Below are 19,607 nucleotides of genomic sequence, written 5' to 3'. Positions count from 1 at the left end.
GTGAAACTCAACTGTGCCATCTATAATTAGTCACTTGAAGACTACAAAACAGAAAATAGAAATAAATATGGAATATATGTTTCTTAAGCAGCAGGAAAAAGATGTTTGTGGACTAGAGTCTACTTTCAGGATTCTCCATTAACTTCTGAACCAAGTTTAAATTCTTGTTCATGAGACAGAGGGCTCTCTCTAATCTGGCTCAAACATACCTATCTGATTGCAAAGTTTTACTGTTTACCTCGGCATATTCCAAATTCCAATCAAACTGGCCTACTCTGTCTCCGTTTTTCGTCTTGTCCCTCTCTCCATCTCACTATGTGCCACTGCTCAGCCCTTTATAACATATCCCCGTTGATCTGCTACAGAAAGGCTATCCTGAATTGCATGAAAGAAGCTCAGAAGGGATCTTAAAGATGGTTTAATTCAGGCCAATAGTACTACTCGCTCATATTAAGTTTAGAAGAGATTTATCAGCTTTTTCTATATTGTAATAATAATCATTTACCACCTCTATAAAGAATTTTTCCATTTAAAAGTGTTTTAACATTCATTATCTTTCATTTCTTAAATAATCCAGTGAGATAGACATATCAAAACCTGGTAGCTATTGTCTACAGATTGCAAGTCATTTCCCTTCCTTTCTCAATGAGTTTGATAGTTTTGTGCACAAATTTTCTTTCCTTCCCAACTCTTGTCTTCATACTAAGGGATTTCAATATACATATTGATTCTCCCTTAAATGCCTCAATTTCTCAGCCCATTCCCCTCCCATGAACTATTTACTCCTCTGTTTATATATAGACAAATATGGTTATATCCTTGAGCTCACCATTATCCACATATATACTATGTCTATTCTCAAGAATTTGGAAATCCCTTTATCCAACTATGCATTTTTCCTCTTTTTATTAAATTCTGAACTCAACACCATATAATATGATTATCCCCATATACAGAACAGAAAAAGAAAGCTGTACATGAAATCACTAAATCTATATTGTGAATAGTTTGCTTTTTCTTTTAGTATATAATTCAGTCATCTCCAAAGATGTTCTGTTTGTCTATTTCTAAGTGATCTTCGTTTAGTTCTATGCACAAAATAAATTTATTTAGCAGCTTGCCTTCTTTTTTATGCAAATCTGAATTATGCTGCTCTCAAAATATTACCAACCTCGTCTACTTTTATCCCTCTTTACACTTTTATTCACATTAAACCTTATTCTTGAAATACCTTCAATCCACTTCCATCTATTAATTTCTCCTCTTCCTTCAAGACCATAATACAAGATCTTCTATAAAGCTATCTTACATCCCACCAATTAAAACTTCTCTATTGTTTTTCACAGAACCTTTTTTTGTACTCCCCTGCTTACTACATTCTCTTTTAAATTATCACTATGTACATGTCTCATTTTAGAAGCAGCAAAATGGCATAATGGATAGATTTGGGGGCCTGTAAGTCAAAAAAAGTGGAGTTAAACACAAGACACTTAATGTTATATGACCCTCAGTCAATCAGTTAATCTTGCTCTGCCTCAATTTTTTTTATTGTAAATGGGGTAAATAATAGCACTTACCTCCAAGTGTTGTTGTGATGATCAAATGAGAAAGCAGTTCTAAGTGTTTTTCACAGGACCTGGTACACAGTATTTGCTTAACGAATGGTTGTTTCTTATTCTGGAGAGCAATTTGGAACTGTGCCCAAAGGGTTACAAAACTGCACACCTTTTGATCCAGCAATATCACTACTGGGTCTATACTCCAAAGGGATCAAAAAAGAGAGGAAAGGACCCATATATACAATAATGTTTGTAGCAGCCCTTTTACCAGGGGCAAGAAACTGGAAATTAAGTGGATGCCTATCAATTGAGGAAGGGCTGAATAAATTATGATATATGAATGTAATGGAATATTATTATTCTATAAGAAATTAAGAGCAAGCTCAGAAAAAACTGGAAAGACTTACATAAATTGATGCTGAGTGAAGCAAGTAGAACCCAGAGAACATTGTTCACGGAAACAAGAAGATTACGTAAGGATCATCTGGGATGCACTTGGCTCTTCTCAACAATGTGGTGAGATTCAAAGCAATTCCAATAGAATTGGGATGAAAAATACCATCTGTATCCAGAGAAAGAACTAGGGAGACCGAATATGGATAGAAACATAGTATTTTCACCTTTTTTTATTTGTTAGTTTTTTTCTTTCCTGTGTTTCTTTTTGCCTTTTGACCTGTTTTTTATTGCACAACATGGCAAATATGGAAATATGTTTAAAAGAAATGAACATATTTAACCTATATCGGGTTGATTGCTGTCATGAGAAGGGAAGGAAGGAGAAAAATTTCGAATACAAAGTCTTACAAAAATGAATGCTGAAAAAACTATTTTTACATGTATTTGGAAAAATAAAACACTACCAAAAATAAATAAATAAATGGTTGTTTCAGCCTTTCCCCTGAGACTCCCTCAGAGAAAGGAATGTTTTCTATTTATCTTTTTATTTCTCCAAACACACAGCACAGAGTCTTTAACATGACAGATTAACAAAAAATAATTTGTTGAACTGAATTGGGACAGGTTGGCACTGCACAAAGGAAGTACATGAATTTGGTTCCAAACTTCTAGAACAAAAGTTTAGACAAATAATTTAGATGGGCAAATAACTGAAACTTTGCTGTTTTAAAAAATGAACAGTGATTGCTATCAATCAAACATAAAATCCATATGAACCAAAATTCCCTGGAACCTTATTATAGAGAGCAAAAATCAATATACAGTGCAACTGTTGAAATAAAACTGTTACACACACAATCCTTCTTCATTCCTTATCCTCTACCCCATGTGGAAGCTTGTGAAGCTTGAAAATAGCTACCTGAAAAGATATTGCCATTGTTTATCATTCATTTGCCTGGTCCCTTAATTGAGTGACTTCATCACTGGGGATTGCAAACAAGAACCAGTGGGGTTGAAGTTCCAAAAAGAGAGATTTTAGTTTCAATACAAGAAAGACTTTTCTAACAATTAGATCTGCCCAACAAAGGGGCAAGAATTCAATAAACATTTAGTAAGTGCCAATTGTATGCAGAAATCTATGTTAGGTGGCATGAGAAAAAGTTGTTTTTTTTGTTTTTTTTTTTTTTTTTTTTTAAGGTATGTTACAAACAAGTATTTTTCTAATGCGGAATGCTTGGTAAAAACATCCAGAATATTTCAAAATATTAACTTTTAGTAGTGTAATTTCTATATATGGTAACATGTAAATTATTATTTTAACTTGCTAAAAATGATCACATGAGTATTTTACTTATATTTCCTCAGCAAAATGAAAGAAATGTGACTTAGAAATTGTAATATTGAAGAAATCAACTCTTGAAATTCCAAATTGTAGTCACAAAAGTTTTAGTGTTAACTTGTTAACCCTTTTCCCCATAAAAATACTTAATAAATATGTTGTATTACTCTCTTCTTTACAGAGGAGAAGCCACTAATACAAAACTCAGGCAAAGGTAGGCTTTAATTTTATTGTTGGTGTAATGTTTACTGAATTAAATACCAAAAAACCTGTTAAGTCCATTAGAGTCACATAGCAAATCAATGTGAAGCCTGAGTCTCAGTGGATAGAGAGCTGATCTCTGAGTCAGGAATACCTGAGTACAAGTCTCATCATTGACACACTTGTGGTATGACTCTGGACAAATCTCGACCTGTTGGTCCTCCAGGTCACTCTGCAGAAGGGGGTACTGATGACCTACATGAGTAGAAGATGTTTCCTCACCAAACATTCCCTTGACCAGTGAAATCTCAGGTCCAGTTTCCATCCCAAGCAAAGCCCTGATGCCAAAGGTTATTATCACCCAGAATGTTCAGGAGTAAGTGTCCTATAGCAGAAAGGAAGCTAGAACAGATGACATTGAGGTCCTTTCCACTTCTAAAGCTATGTCTAAACAGGAGAAGCACAAATAAAAAGAGTCATATCTGCGTCAACCACACATAAATCTTTGCACTGAGTGTCCCTTTTACAATGCATTCTAATTCTGCAGCCAAGGAAGACAGAGCCAGCAGGCTTCCTCCCTCGTTGCTACAGCTTGGCATTTAAACTGCTACATCATGCTGAAGTATATCATCTGATTCATTTCTATTTCTTTTAGTCTGATGGGATCAATCAAAAGCTGAACTGACAAATATGCAGGAACCCACTCCTAAAGACTCTGGGATTTTTCTTCAATTCATTAAATATCCACTAAACAACTATAATATGTGGAATTCTGTGCTAAGCACTGAGGGAGATTTAAAAAAAAAAAAAAGTTTGGATATGACACTGACCCCAATCTCATTATTTCAAAATTATAGTCACCGAGAGACCTCTCGTGTTTTTGATTCTCTTTCTTTCAAAAAATTCTCAATGGATTGTTAGCAGATGTTATACGGAATTAAAAGTAGAAGCCACAGATGTGGCTTAAGGAATCTACTGAAGGAATCTTTAAATAAAATATCCAAAATTCAACTTCTTATCTTTCCTCCTAATGGACACCTCCTTTTGACCTCACAATTGCTGCTGGGAGTACCAGTCTGATCTTCCATGTTCAAAACTTTCATTTACCTTTATTTCTTCATTTTAATTCATTTTCCTCTTTCAGTCAGTTACCAAGTTTTATTGATTCCATCTCCAAAATATTTCTCATAGACAATTCATTTCTTTATCATTTTTGTTTATAACTGTCCCCTTTAGGAACCTAGTAAAATCCATGGATCCATCATCTGAATATTTTTAAATGCAAAAATGAATACATATCATTACAAAAGAAAACAAGTATACTGAAGCTATCGAAAAAAATTTTTTAAAATCAGACCTCAGGTTAAGATCCACTGCTTTGTGATATAGGTAGACCCTCCAGACACAAGTGAATTATTATAGCAGTCTCCTAATAAATTTTCCCATTTCCACTATCTCCCCATTCTACTATATTTATATAACTTCCACACTAATTTTCTTACATATCAATTTGGTCATGTCATTCCTTTGTAGCAAAGTGTAGTGAAAAGAACACTGAATTTTATATTAGGAAATTAAGGCTCTACTCCTGACTTTAATATTTACTAGTTCTTATAAGGCCCAGAAGTTTGTTTCCTTCTTTGTAAAAAGGGGATAACCCTTACATTATTTATTTCCACAGCACTATTGTGGGGAAAGTGCTTTATGAAATTTCAAGTGCCATGCAAATTTGAGTTAAGTTCAATTTGTTATATGTCTTCAAGTAGCGCTCTCTGCCTCCCAAATAAAGTTCATATTTCTCTGCGAGGCATTTGAGGTTCTTCACAATCTATTGCTCATCATATAACTTTATGATATAGTTAAACCAGGATAGCCAAGCACAGCTGAAACTTTCCTGACTCCACAGTTTTGTTTAGTTTAGTCCCTCTTAGATTGCTGAATTCTAAACCATCTTCTCTAAGGTCCAACAGAAATGTTATCTCTTCCATGAAATGCTTAGAGCTAAGAATCCAAACAGAAAAGCAATCCAGCTCTCAAGGAGGGAAAAGCCCTATCTGGAGAATTTTAGTTACAAGCCAGATAGAAAAGTTCCAGGGCCCTTAGGGTATAAAAGCAAAGCAGATAGTTCTGATACTTCTTTAATATCACTGATAAAATGACTTCAGTTTCTGATGGTGAACCAAGGTCACTTGGTGACATACACTTTGATTTCTGGGTCTTCAGGAGCTAAGGCCGTGGGCAAATGTCAAAGGGACTGCCAGGCTGCAACCTCTCCACAGGGTGGGCTTCCCTCACAGCACTGGAATCAGGATTATTCCTAAACTCCTGGGTTTTCCATCAGGACATGAGGGCTAGTGATAGCTAAGGTGAGGCTTCCTGTCTTCCCAAGGAACCTTGTTGCTCCAGCTTGGGTGGCTTGTAGGAGTTATGCATTTCATCCTTTGTATAAAGAATGAAAAGGGAGGATAGGGCAATGAGTCCTGAGATAACAATGGTCTGTGACGCCTCTGTCCGTCCATCTGTCTATCTTGGCATTTGGTTGGAAACTGTTGCTGCTGGCGACATAAGCCTTTTCTCCTCAATAATGGCTGGCCGCTAGAAACTAGTCTGGCACTTGGGGGACAACGCTAGTCCCAAGGCTCTTGGCTGTGGGTCTGAAACTGTCTCCACCAATCAGTGCTGAGGGGATGACACAGGGAAGGTGACGGCTTTTCTCCATCAGGATGCACTGCTAAGCAATGGGACTTGTCCTCGTCTCTGCCCAATAAGAAGGTGGGAAGTCACCTGGCATGTTCACAGCTCATTCCTTCCTCTTTGGTAGGCAAGAAAGAAGTCTTTGTTGATATTATAGGAGGATAAGCAATTCAGTGCCCACACTCTAATCATCAAATTCCTATGCACCTTTAAAGTTCATTAACTCAGGCTACAGACTTAAAGCACCGAGTATCATTGCAACTGAAGATTTATTAAAGCTTATCACTTTTAGGGTTTGAAAGGAATATCTAAATTAAGGGTTAAGGACAATGCCTAACCCACAGCAGATGCTCTAATTAGTTAGCTGAAAGGCACCCCAAAGACCACAGAATCTAACAACCCCCACTCCAACAGACTCAACAACTAGATATCTAGTCTTTGCTTAAAGATCTCCCAATGAAAGGAAAGCAATTTCTTCTTGAGGCAGCCCAATCTAATTTTGAATAGCTCTAATATGACAGCAAATTCTTCTTTACATTAAGTATAAATTTTCCTCATTACAACTTAAGTTCAGAAATCTAGACCTGATTTTGGAGGACTTCTGGTCTGACTCTCTCAGAATCTGGATTTGAATCCAGGTGCTGCCCACCTAAGTACAGAGCTCCTTCCATGGTCCCATGTCACTTCTTCTACCCATTCTCCCAGTTCTTCCTGCAGGGGTCAATAACCTTACATTCTGCAGGAATTTCATATTTTGTGACAAAATATTGTAACCACAAATCATAAGGCAATAATAATAAATGGTATTTACAGCATGATTTATGGACTACATTTTCATTTCACCAAAAACCCTGTGGTTTTGTTATTCCTATTTTATGGATGAGGAAATGAAGGCGCAAAGAGATTCATTGAGCTGCCTGACCAGTAAATGCAGAGCTAAGATTCTAATGCAGGTTTTCTAACTTCAAATACTTTTAACAGTGTTTTATGCCAAAGTCCCTATCAGTGTTGAGAAGAAAATTTACTATCTGTTTATTACCAGAAAGATGCAAGTTGTTTCCATCAAACCTATTAAAAATTATTAAAGTTTAAAAGTCACTATCCTGGCACCCAAAAATATTCAATCAACTAAGCTAAATGAGGAAAAGATCAGGAAACCTGGAAGGGACAAAGGGACCTTAAATATCATCTCACAGGACCTCTCATTCCATGCAGGAATCTCATCTTCAATCCATCTGAAAATCAGTCCTCAGGCTTTTGTTTTCAAACTCTCTTGGAACTAAAAAAATTAGGGCCTATGAATTTTCAAATTTAGCAGTTACATTATCAATAACAATAAAGTATACAAAGGTTGATCATCTAAAGTATCTTACCCACCTTAAGAAGAAAAAAACACTTTCCCTTCATTTTGAAACTTATAAATAAAATTAAATAATGCTTCAATAGTCTAAGAATGATGATTTGCAAGCCATTCTCCAATTGATAAATGGTCAAATGATATGAATGATTTTTTGATGAAGAAATTGAATCTATTTCTAGTCATATGAAAAGGTGCTCTAAATCACTATTGTTCAGAGAAATGCAAATTAAGACATCTCTGAGATACCACTATATATCTCTCAGATTGACTAAGATAACAGGAAAAGATAATGACGAATGTTGGAGGGGATGTGGGGAAACTGGAACACTGATGCATTTGTTGGTGGAGTTGTGAATAGATCCAACCATTCTGGAGAGCAATTTGGAACTATACTCAAAAAGTTACCTAACTGTGCACACCCTTTGACCTAGCAGTGTTACAACTGGGCTTATATCCCAAAGAGATCTGAAAGGAGGGAAAAGGATCCACATGTGCAAAAAATGTTTCTGGCAACCCTTTTGTGGCCAGAAACTGGAAACTGAGTGGATGCTTCATCAATTGGAGAATGGCTGAATAAGTTATGGTATATGAATGTTATGGAATATTATTGTTCTAAAAGAAATGACCAGCAGGATGATTTCAGAGAGACCTGGAGAGACATACATGACCTGTTGCTAAGTGAAATAAGTGGAACCAGGAGATCATTATATATGGCAACAATAAGACTATAAAAGATGATCAATTCTGATGGTCCTGGTTCTCTTCAACAATGAATTGATTCAGACCAGTTCCAATTGTTCAGTGATAAAAAGAGCCATCTACACCCAGAGAGAGGACTGTGGGAACTGAGTGTGGACCACAACATAGCATTTTCACTCTTTCTGTTGTTGTTCACTTGCATTTTTGTTTTCCTTTTCAGTTTATTTTTCTTTCTAAATTTGATTTTTCTTGTGTAGCAAGATAACTGTATGGATATGTATAGATAGATATAATATATATTGGATTTAACATATATTTTAACATGTATTAGAATACCTGTCATCTAGAGGAGGGAATGGGGGGGAAGGAGAGAAAAATTTAGAACAGAAAGTTTTGCAAGGGTCAGTATTAAAAAATTACCCATGCATATGTTTTATAAATAAAAAGCTATTAAAAAAAAGAATAATGGTTTCCATTACTGTGAAGTCTTCCTCTATTAGGCAGATTAAGAACCCCTCTTATACCCTAGCCTTTGTTCTTTGAGTAATTCTGACTAAAAAAGTTGATCATCAGACTATAAGTTCTTTAGCAGGAAGCCTGTCACCTTCAGTGGCAAATTACTTTGGAGTCCACAAGCACTTTTCTTATCACAATATAAACTGTTATTTCCATTTTACAAATGAGGAAACAAAGGATCAGAAAGATTAAGAGCTTTGTCTAAGTTCAGAATCTTCGTGAGTAACAGGCTTTCTCATATCAAGTGTGGGCCTCTTTACACTCAAATCATGCTGCCTCTATACAAACTAAGACACTGTCTTCTGTACTATATTATATATATATTTTTAATTTTCCAGCCATCCTTCTCTGTTCCTATATATACAAAGAAATACTAAAACATTCTGGATAAAAAAGCAATCTAATTCTAACAGCATCTCAAAGCAAAAAGATGTTTCAATCATACATCATTACTTTAATTATGTCTATGCTTTAATCATAGTATGTAACAGAAGGGATCAATGACAATCTTTTTAAGACTGGCTGAATATCTCAAGCATTACCTTTTCCTCTCATCTCAATCACTGTGTGTGTACTTTGGGGTGTGATACTGGCTCTCTAACAATTATGATGAGCAAAATCTGGAGAGATGTTCAGGGAAACATTCCCCTTGATGTGCTCTGTGAAAGGCTCTCCATTGATTTTATGTTCTTTATTTCCACCAATAGAAAACAAATTGGAAAACACTGTGCCAACTACAGAAAAATCAGACATAAGCAATTTTGTCTAAGAATCATAACTAAATGCTCCAGAGGAAAATTAAACAGATGGATTTTTCTGAATAAATAAAAAGGAGAGGGAAGAAAGGGAAGGAGAGAAGAGAAAAAGAATGAACAAAGCTTTGGAGTTGAGCAGTACAATGTAGGATAGGTTCAGCCAAGAAAAAAAATTGCCTCTATTATTCAGTTTTAACTCTCCTACCACATTTAGGTTTATCTATAAGTAAAAGGAGAAGTACTTTCACAAAGTAAACAAGGCTTTGCAACTAGAAGTCAACTGAAAAAAAAAAAAAAAGCTTCAACTTTAGATCTCTCTTTGGAACTGAATTTTGAAAACCACCCAATGGCCCTTCATTTTTCCTAGGAAAGCCATCTATTTGGTTATACTTTCATGATTATTTCTTGATCAACCTTTAAAACTGTTAAATGAATTTAAAGAACACTGTATCATATTATATATATACTATATATGTATATGTAAAGAATACTTTATCATATGTATTAAAGATTTCTCCTTTCAAATTCTTTATTAGCATATTACAAAGATCTTTCAATATTTCATAATCAATTGCTTTATTCAAATACTTTGCTAGTTTCTTCTTCAGAAATTTGTCAATAGTATGCTTAATCTTCTTAGAATGTTAACATCATTACTTAACATTAAATAATATTTATCACATTCCTATCCATTGGTGTTACTAGAGACATATCCCAATAATTCACTATGAAGCAAAGACAGAAAAAAAGATTAAGGAAAACAAAAAATACTAATAGGACCAAATCATGGACCCTTTAAAGCCTGAAGGTATGTAGATGTAAATATGTCTTTTCATTTCAGTATTAAAAGGGCTCCAAAGCATTCCTATATAAAGAAATAATGCAAAATACCCTCATGAACCACATTCACTTTCACAAATCTTTCAAGGTTAACTTATTCTCATTTCTAAATATTTCTCTTTATGTCTTAATTTTTCTTATATTTCCATTTTCACTAGAATTTGCTAGTAACTCTACTTTTTCTTTGAATGATGATCTTCCAGTTTCAGTTTAGTCTATAAGAGGAGTAGGGAATGCCTGGCCCACAGGCCACGTAAAACTAGCAAAATTATTTGCTAACACAACCATGAGCTGAGAGCTAGATACAAGCACCTCCCACTGCTTAAGTTGGTAATTTTGTATTGCTTGTGAATGATGTTATAAATATTCAACATAAATATTTGCTCTTGGCAGAAAAAAGGTAGACTGACCTGGAAACTTTGATTTTCCAGTAGATAGATGATAGCTCAGTAATTTTACTCTTTCAATTTTATCTATTAGAAATAATAGAAATAACACTTACATTGTCTAATTCTCATTTTCCTTCTGTTCCTCTATTGAATTTGTCTCTTAGTTTTTCCCACTGTCATCCCTTCACTTACTGTATATTGCCCAATTCCCCTCATTTTCTCATTTAGAACCTTCACTCAACTCACTGACTTTTCAGCTTCATTACTCTTATGTCTATTTAAACATCTCTGCTCCTGACCCCAACTCCCACCACCCTCCTAGTATTCTAAAGTTATGGTGCTGAATTCCCAAAGCTCCTGTTCTAGCTACTTTTACTTTCCCAGGTGTCCACCTCAACAAACACAGGCTTGCCCCAAACATGTGCTTCTTTTTCATTCCTATTCTCTGTCATGGGCATTCAAAGAATGCTGGGCATCATACTGACTTCTAGAATAAATTCACAGATTCCTCCCTTACTTCTACTTTTCCCTTCATTATTATTCTTTTCTTATCAGTTCGCATACATACAACCTTCCTGGCTCTTCTCCATGTTTAATTCATCTGAAATCTTTTGTTCTTCCTTTACCATATGATCTCATAAATTTCCTTTAAAAGCTAATACTGACATTATCATTGGGCTACCAGATATTCCCATTTTTAGACACATTCTGGTCATCTATCTGGCTATACTAAGCAAATGGGCCAAGTTTGGGTAAAACTGCCTGAGGAAGCCATCCTCCCCTAGACTATTGTTATTCACGTTCCAGAACCAACCCTTCCCCATAAACCAGATTGAGTTTGTTCTATACAATTGCTGTGATTGAACAATTACTATCAGGGACTTGGAGACAGAGATTTTAAAATACAACGTGTAAATTTTGTATATTTATGCAAAATAAACTAATATATGTCTACAGATTTCCTAGGAGAAAATAATCTGTTTGTTATACATTATCAGACACTAATTTCCTACACTCTTTTATTTTCATTCTGCCTTGACTCTTCCAAACAGTATAGACACTGTTTTATCAGACTAATAACTCTCTTTTTGTTTCTCTCTCTGAAATCAAACATATACCAAGGCAAAAGACCAAATATCAGTTAATATTACAGCTAAAGACAGTAATTAACCACCGATTTAGAGTTCTGTTTATCTTCCTTATGTCAAGTTAAGAACATCTGTAAGACTCATCTTTATTAAAATCAGTCCTCATGACACAATAAAAATATTTACATTCATGCAAATATTTATATTTCACATACAGTGTACTTTGCAATAAAGACTAAATTCATTCCATATTTTCATGTAGTTACTTTTTTATCTAAGATAGCAAATGAATACCTTTCATAATACATATGCAAAGAGAGATCTTTCTGAGCTGGATCTTGTTCTCTTGCTTGGAGAGTCCCTGGGTAGAGGGCCACTTCACAAGAGGTCCCAGCCATACGTATTTTTTTCTCAGATCAAGTTATTCTCCATTATGCTCTGCTTCCTCACCTGCAGCCTTGTCCTCTGAGTGGTATCTATCTTCCTACCTTCTATCCTCTTCCCAGCTTCCCAGCTTTCCTTTATGTGCTAAATCTTCATCTTTAATCGTGTTCTGCTGGATCCTAGGTTTCAATGAGACACTCCTGCAAATTCCTTAAAATCACTATCTGAATACAATGACTCCATGCCCTAAAGACCATCCTAATTTGGGGGGGTGTTTCTTCTTTCCTATTTTCTTTAAAGACCCTACAGAGAGGCAATACAAACTTCATGCATTCTCCAAGTTTTCAGATAAGGGACTAGAAGGGGGAAGGAGAACAATATATGCTCTAATGAGCTCAATTTCCTCTTGAGAACATTTATGCTCTAAGTATTTCTCAACCACAAAGACAATGGTAGAAATGGTGTGAATTAAACACTCTTTGCTACCAGGTTTACTGTTGGCTAAAATCCTCTCAGAACTCCGGAGACTGTACTGAAAATACTTTCCTGGGGCAAAATTAAGGGAGCATAGAACCCATCTTTCCTTCTTTACAAATCAACCAAGAAAAAAATTTCCATGTAACCATTCAAGTTTTATATTGGAGTCCTAAGCTCAGGTCTCTGAAATTAAGAAACCTTATGTTTCAAAAATCTTTCTCAAATGCAATAAATATTCAAAGAGTTCACAGTGTCAAGGGACTAAATTTAACTACAATTTAGTTAGCTCTTGGACATTTCATGATGGCTAAGCCAAAGAGTACAAGGGAACATAGTGGGGGAATATCTTGAAAAAATCTTCCATAGGGCAAAATCTGAGAAGAGCTAGTACCTTCCATAGTCTGGAGAGTACCCCAAAATTAAAGCCACTAATTTCCAACAGACTCAGAAGGAAAATCCCCAAATGGTTATCTGTAGAGTCCATTCCACACAGCTTTCCTGTTTTAGGTCCACCACCTGCTTCTGCCAGAAAATGAAGCTTCTGGCATTTGTCTGGGAGCTCATATGTCTTGAAAAGCTGCAAAGGTGAAACATAAAACTTTCCCTTTGCGATTCTCCTATTTGATCTTTTGTCTCATATGTTCCCCTTAGGGATGTATGAGAAATACTTCTCTGAATAATTCATAAGTACCTAGGCAGAAACTCACTTATCCTTCTGAATAAAAAGGTTGGGTACAAGAAGCTGATTATAGCTGTTTTGAATGCTCTGGTGATAGCTGCAGTATCTTAAAGGGCTTTATAAAAATTCCCCTTGTGATAGTGAAACAAAAATTAATAGTCACCTAATACTTTTAATCAAACAAGCCACAGGTAATAATATTATATTAAATTACTTATAAAGCTGCAGAGATATGTTAAGGGAAGTTTAAAAGATAAATATGCTATCATACAAATTTTAGCTTAAAAAAATCCTTATTTTTCCTAAGTTTTCCCATTTTAAAAATATTCATCACTTTAAAATACAGTGAGAACTAATCAACTAATGAAAGCTGTAAAATTTTCAAAGTTCCTCTCATGAAAGTTTTTCATTATTTATTACAGATAGAATCATAAGGTTTTAGAGATGACAGGGATCTAAAAGTTCATCAACTCCAATCTTTTTTTTTTTTTTTTTTTTTTTTGCACACCAGAAAACTGGGGACCAAAAAGAAAGGTAGTTAGCCAAAATCACCAGTGAAAGCAGAGTAGGATTTGGACTCACAGAAAGCAGGTTCAAATTCCAGTTCTGCCATTTACTAACTATGTGATCTTGGGAAAGTCATCTAACTCTTTGGGTCTCATTTCCTTATCTGTAAAATTAGGGAGGCTGGATTAGAAAACCTCTCAGACCCATTTCAGTTCAAAATTTATGAAGGTACAATATGTGTCATAACAGACACTCGAACAAATCTCCTGGTTACTAACAACCCCAGGATTCTTTCTACCACACCAGCCCCTTCTGATTGACATCTAGGAGGAGCTAGGACCAGCGAGTTGATGATATCAAAGGCATCTAAGTAACATTATAGAACTTCTTTAGCTTATACTGGAAAAGCCACAGATGTTAAAAGAGAAATAGGACCTCTGGTCCTGGCATACATATTAAATGAAAGAATAATATATTTTCACAAAATGGCATATAGCTCTATCTTCATATAGACACGTGTGTATTTTATGTGTGTGTGTATAAATGTGTACAGCATATATATATGTATGTATATACATGCACACATACACCCCCCCCCCCCCCAAAAAAAAAGTGATTCTGACTTTTGGGCATATCAGTTATTCTCAATAATTGTTTAATTAGGTTCAATTTCAGAATTTCATTAAAAAAGTACTTGGCACATAGGAAGCATTCAGTAAATATTTTAAATGACCAACTAGAAAGGACTAATACTTACATTTATTTAAAGTTTGAGGGTTTTCAAAGCACTTTTCTCCCCAAAACCCTTTGAGGTAGGTCAAATGACTTTTCCAAGGAACAGAGGTAATTCAATCTACTCCCCTTCCTGGAAGTATTCAATTCCAAAACCATCCAAAATTATGACATGTTATGGACATGATAGAGTGGTGGATAATTCCCCAAAGAATCAGGTTCCCAAATAACTCCTGAGGTTTCAGAGAGGAAGGAAAATAGGCCCAGTGAAGCTATCCTTGACCTATGGCTCAAATTCCCTGAAGAGGATAGTCTAAGTGAAATAATAAGCATGTCACTTGCAACAAACTCATGATCAAAGTAGAAAATGGGTTCTTTCCAGATTACCTACTTACCTTTAACTTTGGTAATTCTTAGATGGTTAAAAAGTCCACATCATTTCATCATAACCCACAATTCTACCTCCACAGTGAAAGGAGAAAAGTAATTATATCATCAATGGAACTGTCCATCCCTTTGTGTGAGTATGGGGGGGGGGGGGGGGGGGTAAATGTCCCTCATTTGTCAAAGACTCAAAAAGGTGAATAGTATGAGACAAGATGGCGGCCTGGGTATACTTAAGATGTAGACCTGAATGCCCAGGAAATTCTCCAGAATAGCTACTATATGGGAACAAAAGTGTTGGAAATTCCTCAAAGGTAAAGCAACAGCACAGAAAGTTTAAGAACAAGCAATTCTTTCTCTCTCTAGTTGAAATTAAAAGCTCAAACTTATATACATATGACAACTGCAGCTGTTTATAAAGCTGAAATCCCTTATTTTCAGATTCTTTGAGTTGGCAGAGAGAACCCAAAGCCCACAGCAATTCAATTCATAGAATCTCCTCTTTTAAAGAGACAGGAACTCCCAAGTGCTGGTGAGGTGAGCCCCAGCCCTAGCCCCAGGAGGCCATGAGCCCAGACTCACCAGTCTCTGCATGCTCTTCACGTGTGTGGGGCTGATGGACAAGGCCTCTTCATACCAGCGCCTGGCCTCGTCGGTGTTTCCCCGGAGCTCGGAGACTTGGCCCCGCATGTAGAGGACGTTGTGAGACATGGGGAAGAGGTTGGCTGCTTCTTGGGTGCAGGCTGTCGCTTCTGCGGGCTTGCCAATCCCGATGTAGACCTCGGCTGGGAGGAGAAGAGCACAAACAGGATGGGACACATCAACACAGCTCTTCTGCCCCGCACCTTACACTGGTGGATAGGTTTTGATTTTCCACTAGGGAACCAGGCAGCTTCCTATTGGAAGGAATCCATCTGGAAAAGGAACAATCCAACAAGCAGGGACCTAACTCAACCAAAGTCCTCAAAGGGAACCTGGATGTTGGTATTATTTACTCTGCCTATTAATTCAATCAAAAAAAAAAAAAAAAAAAAAAAAAAACATGTCTGTGGCAGACATTTGTAAAGATTGAAAAGTGCTTCCCCGTGATGGTCAGGGAAAATTAGGAAGGTTCAGGTCCCTGCCCTCTGAGGAGGACAACTACCACTCTGGCTTTTGGCAGTATCATCTGAGAAAGGACATGGCCTTGTGGACCACTGGGTTGTGTCTCTGTCAGATTTCTTATGGCAGAGCAAGTACAAAGGGCCCAATCACAGCAGGAATTCAAGTGAATTAAACTCAATTCAAGTAAACAAATATTTACTCAACTTCTACTATGTTCAAGGAACTTAAAGTGACTTAACCCTCAGGACTATTTTATAATTCTGAAGCTAAAAAGCTCCAGTAGCAAACTTCTGTCTTACATCCTGGTAAGTCACTTTCCCCATCAGAGAATGTTCTTTCATACTTTACTGAGGAAAGTGATGCCCTAGGCCATAAACTCCTCCCAAATTTATACCCCCAAATCTTTTGACATCACCTCCTTCCCTCCTCTCTTTAATCTCTGATTAAGAAGTAGCCCTTCGAAGCAATAAGGTGGGAAAACATTTTTACAGTCAAAGGTTCTGATAAAGATCTCATTTCCAAAATATATAGAGAATTGAATCTAATTTATAAGAAATCAAGCCATTCTCCAAATGATAAATGGTCAAAGGATATGAACAGATGATTCTCAGACAAAGAAATTGAAACTATTTCTAGCCATATGAAAAGATGCTCCAAGTCATTATTAATCAGAGAAATGCAAATTAAGACAACTCTGAGATACCACTACACACCTGTCAGATTGGCTAGAATGACAGGGAAAGATAATGTGGAATGTTGGAGGAAAAGTGGGAAAACAGGGACATTGATACATTGTTGGTGGAATTGTGAACACATCCAGCCATTCTGGAGCAATTTGGAACTATGCTCAAAAAGTTATCAAACTGTGCATACCCTTTGATCCAGCAGTGTCATTACTGGGCTTATACTAAAGAAGGCAAAGGAACCTATATGTGCCAAAATGTTTGTAGGGACCAGAAACTAGAAAGTGAGTAGATGTCCATCAATTGGAGAATGGCTGAAAAAATTGTGGTATATGAATAATATGGAACTGGTAAGAAATGACTAGTAGGAGGATTTCAGAAAGGCCTGGAGAAACTTACACAAACTGATACTGAGTGAAACGAGCAGGACCAGGAGATCATTATATACTTCAACAATAATACTATATAATGATCAATTCTGATGGACGTGGCCATCTTTAGCAATGAGATGAACCAAATCAGCTCCAATAGAGCAGTAATGAATTGAACCAGCTACACCCAGCCAAAGAACTCTGGGAGATGACTATGAACCACTACATAGAATTCCCAATCCCTCTATTTTTGTCTGCCTGCATTTTTGATTTTGATTTCCTTCACAGGCTAATAGTACACTATTTCAAATTCCGATTCTTTTTGTACAGCAAAATAACTGTTAGAACATGTATGCTTATGTTGTATTTAATTTATACTTTAACATACTTAACATATATTGGTCAACCTGCCATCGGGGGAAGGGGATGGGGAGAAGGAGGGGAAAAACTGGAACAAAAGGTTTGGCAATTGTCAATGCTGTAAAATTACCCATGCATATAACTTGTAAATAAAAAGCTATAATTAAAAAAAAAAAAAAAAGGCCCTTCTCATCAAGACTCACCTCTCTCAATTTGGTTCCATCTCTTCCTTTTTTCTGCCAACAAACTGCCACCTATAACCATCTCCCCACTTCACCAATTTCTTCCTGAGTTTTTCTCTGAATTCTGCAAACATGCATATGCCTCACCTATAATTAATCCTCCATCTAATACCCAAAGTTCTCCTTCCCATGCTCTCATTCATTTCTCAACCCCTTGAATTGGGCTTCCAAACTCAAATCACACAACTGACCCTGTTCTCTTCAAATTTACCAATAGTCTCTTAACTGCTAATTAGATAATCTTTTCTAAATTCTAATTCTTTTACATCTAGCTACATTTGACATTTTTAGCTACTCTCTCCTGGCTACTCTCTCCTTTGGTTTTGCATGATACTGATTTTAACTATTCTCTCTCTCTCTCTCTCTCTCTCTCTCTCTCTCTCTCTCTCTCTCTCTTTCTCTCTTTCTTTCTCTCTGTCTCATTCTCTCTCTCTCTCTCAACATCCATATCATGTACCCCAAGTGGGGTGCTCTTCAAGTTTCTGTCCTGAGTCTTCTTCTTTCTTCTCTTTATATTCTTTCTCTTGTTGATTTCATTAGCTTTCATGGGTTAATTATCATCTTTATATAAATGAACAGGTTTAAATTTCCAATTCAAGTCTCTACCCTGAACTAATTGCACATTCAAACTGTGTATCACAGAGATATCTGAAACTCAACATGTTCAAAACAGAACGTACTCTCTTTTTCCCAAACATCCTTCCTCTGATCTTAACTATTTCTATGAAGGTCACACCATCTTTTCCAGTCTTCCAGCTTCACAATCTTAGCCATTTCCCTTACCTTTTTATTATTTTATCCCACATAACTAATTAGTTGCAAAACTGTCATTCCAACTTCCACAAAATCTCCTGCATCACTTCCTTTCTCAGTAGCCTCACAGCCATCAATTTACTAAAGGACCCCGTTTACTTCTCACAGAGACAACTGCAATGGTCACCTAACTATATTTTTGCCACCTGCCTCTTTCCATTCTAATGCATTTTCTCACACAATTTCTATCAAATCACTATGTCCCTCAATAAACACTAGTTACCCCCTCCAGCTTTCTAAAGAAGCATGCCTATTGGTGGCCTGGATCTGATTCTGTTAAACTAGGAAGAAGGCAATTATTTCCTCAGACTACTTGGTATTTCCACAGGAACTGTGCCTGAAAATAGAACTCAGATATTTTTGGTTATAGTCATGGATCACTACAAGTGAACCACACAGTATGGGATTGCTGCCATTTTACTTGTTCTTCTATTTTATAATGACGTAAATCTCAAATTGGGTGTGGAGTAACCCCTGTCAGGAAATGGGGAATGTGGCTGATGATCATAGGTGACCTGACCCAGGGAATTTGGGTTCTAGGCTACAGAAACATTTATATTGGAAATCACTAGTGTATACTCCACAACAAAGGAAAATGTGGAGATTCTTTGGATATTTCCACTTAGAAATGTAATAAAATTTTTATTTTAAGTATTTTTGATAGTCTTCATAACACTTATTACATATCTTATTCTTAAATGAATAAAGAACAAATCTGTGAATGACAAGAAATTTATGGAGCAGTTTAAGGCTTTGTAAAATATTTCCTATACTTATTATCTCAACTAAAGTTTAATGTTTTCTTACCATTATGAACTTTATATTTACAACCATGAGTATTTCCTTTTAGGAAAAGTAGAAAGAGATGATTGCATATGTATAGCTTGATTTTATTTTTAAAAAGTTTATATAAAAGAAGACCTAATAGAGCAGGTTATTTTTTTCCCTTCCATCTTGGGTCCATCGTGGTTGGCTTGAAAGATTCTGGCCTGTTATGGAATGTTGTTTCTCCTTATCTCCACCTCCTGGTTTCTA

The 19,607-nt window shown here is 36.1% G+C and overlaps 1 protein-coding gene across 11 annotated transcripts in view; it reads right to left on the bottom strand.

Moving 5' to 3' along the window:
- TTC7B (tetratricopeptide repeat domain 7B) overlaps window positions 1–19,607 on the bottom strand; it is a 327,704-nt gene that overhangs the window by 59,465 nt on the left and 248,632 nt on the right. For all 11 annotated transcript variants that reach the window (XM_051977396.1, XM_051977400.1, XM_051977401.1 and 8 more), the window contains one exon: window positions 15,582–15,784. In XM_051977396.1, the coding sequence (XP_051833356.1) occupies window positions 15,582–15,784 (203 nt within the window). The remainder of the gene's footprint in view (window positions 1–15,581; window positions 15,785–19,607) is intronic.

Source organism: Antechinus flavipes, chromosome 2, assembly GCF_016432865.1.
Source record: "Antechinus flavipes isolate AdamAnt ecotype Samford, QLD, Australia chromosome 2, AdamAnt_v2, whole genome shotgun sequence".
Taxonomy (NCBI): domain Eukaryota; kingdom Metazoa; phylum Chordata; class Mammalia; order Dasyuromorphia; family Dasyuridae; genus Antechinus; species Antechinus flavipes.
Note: the sequence above shows the minus strand (reverse complement) of the source record. Positions and strands in the feature narration are given on the sequence as shown.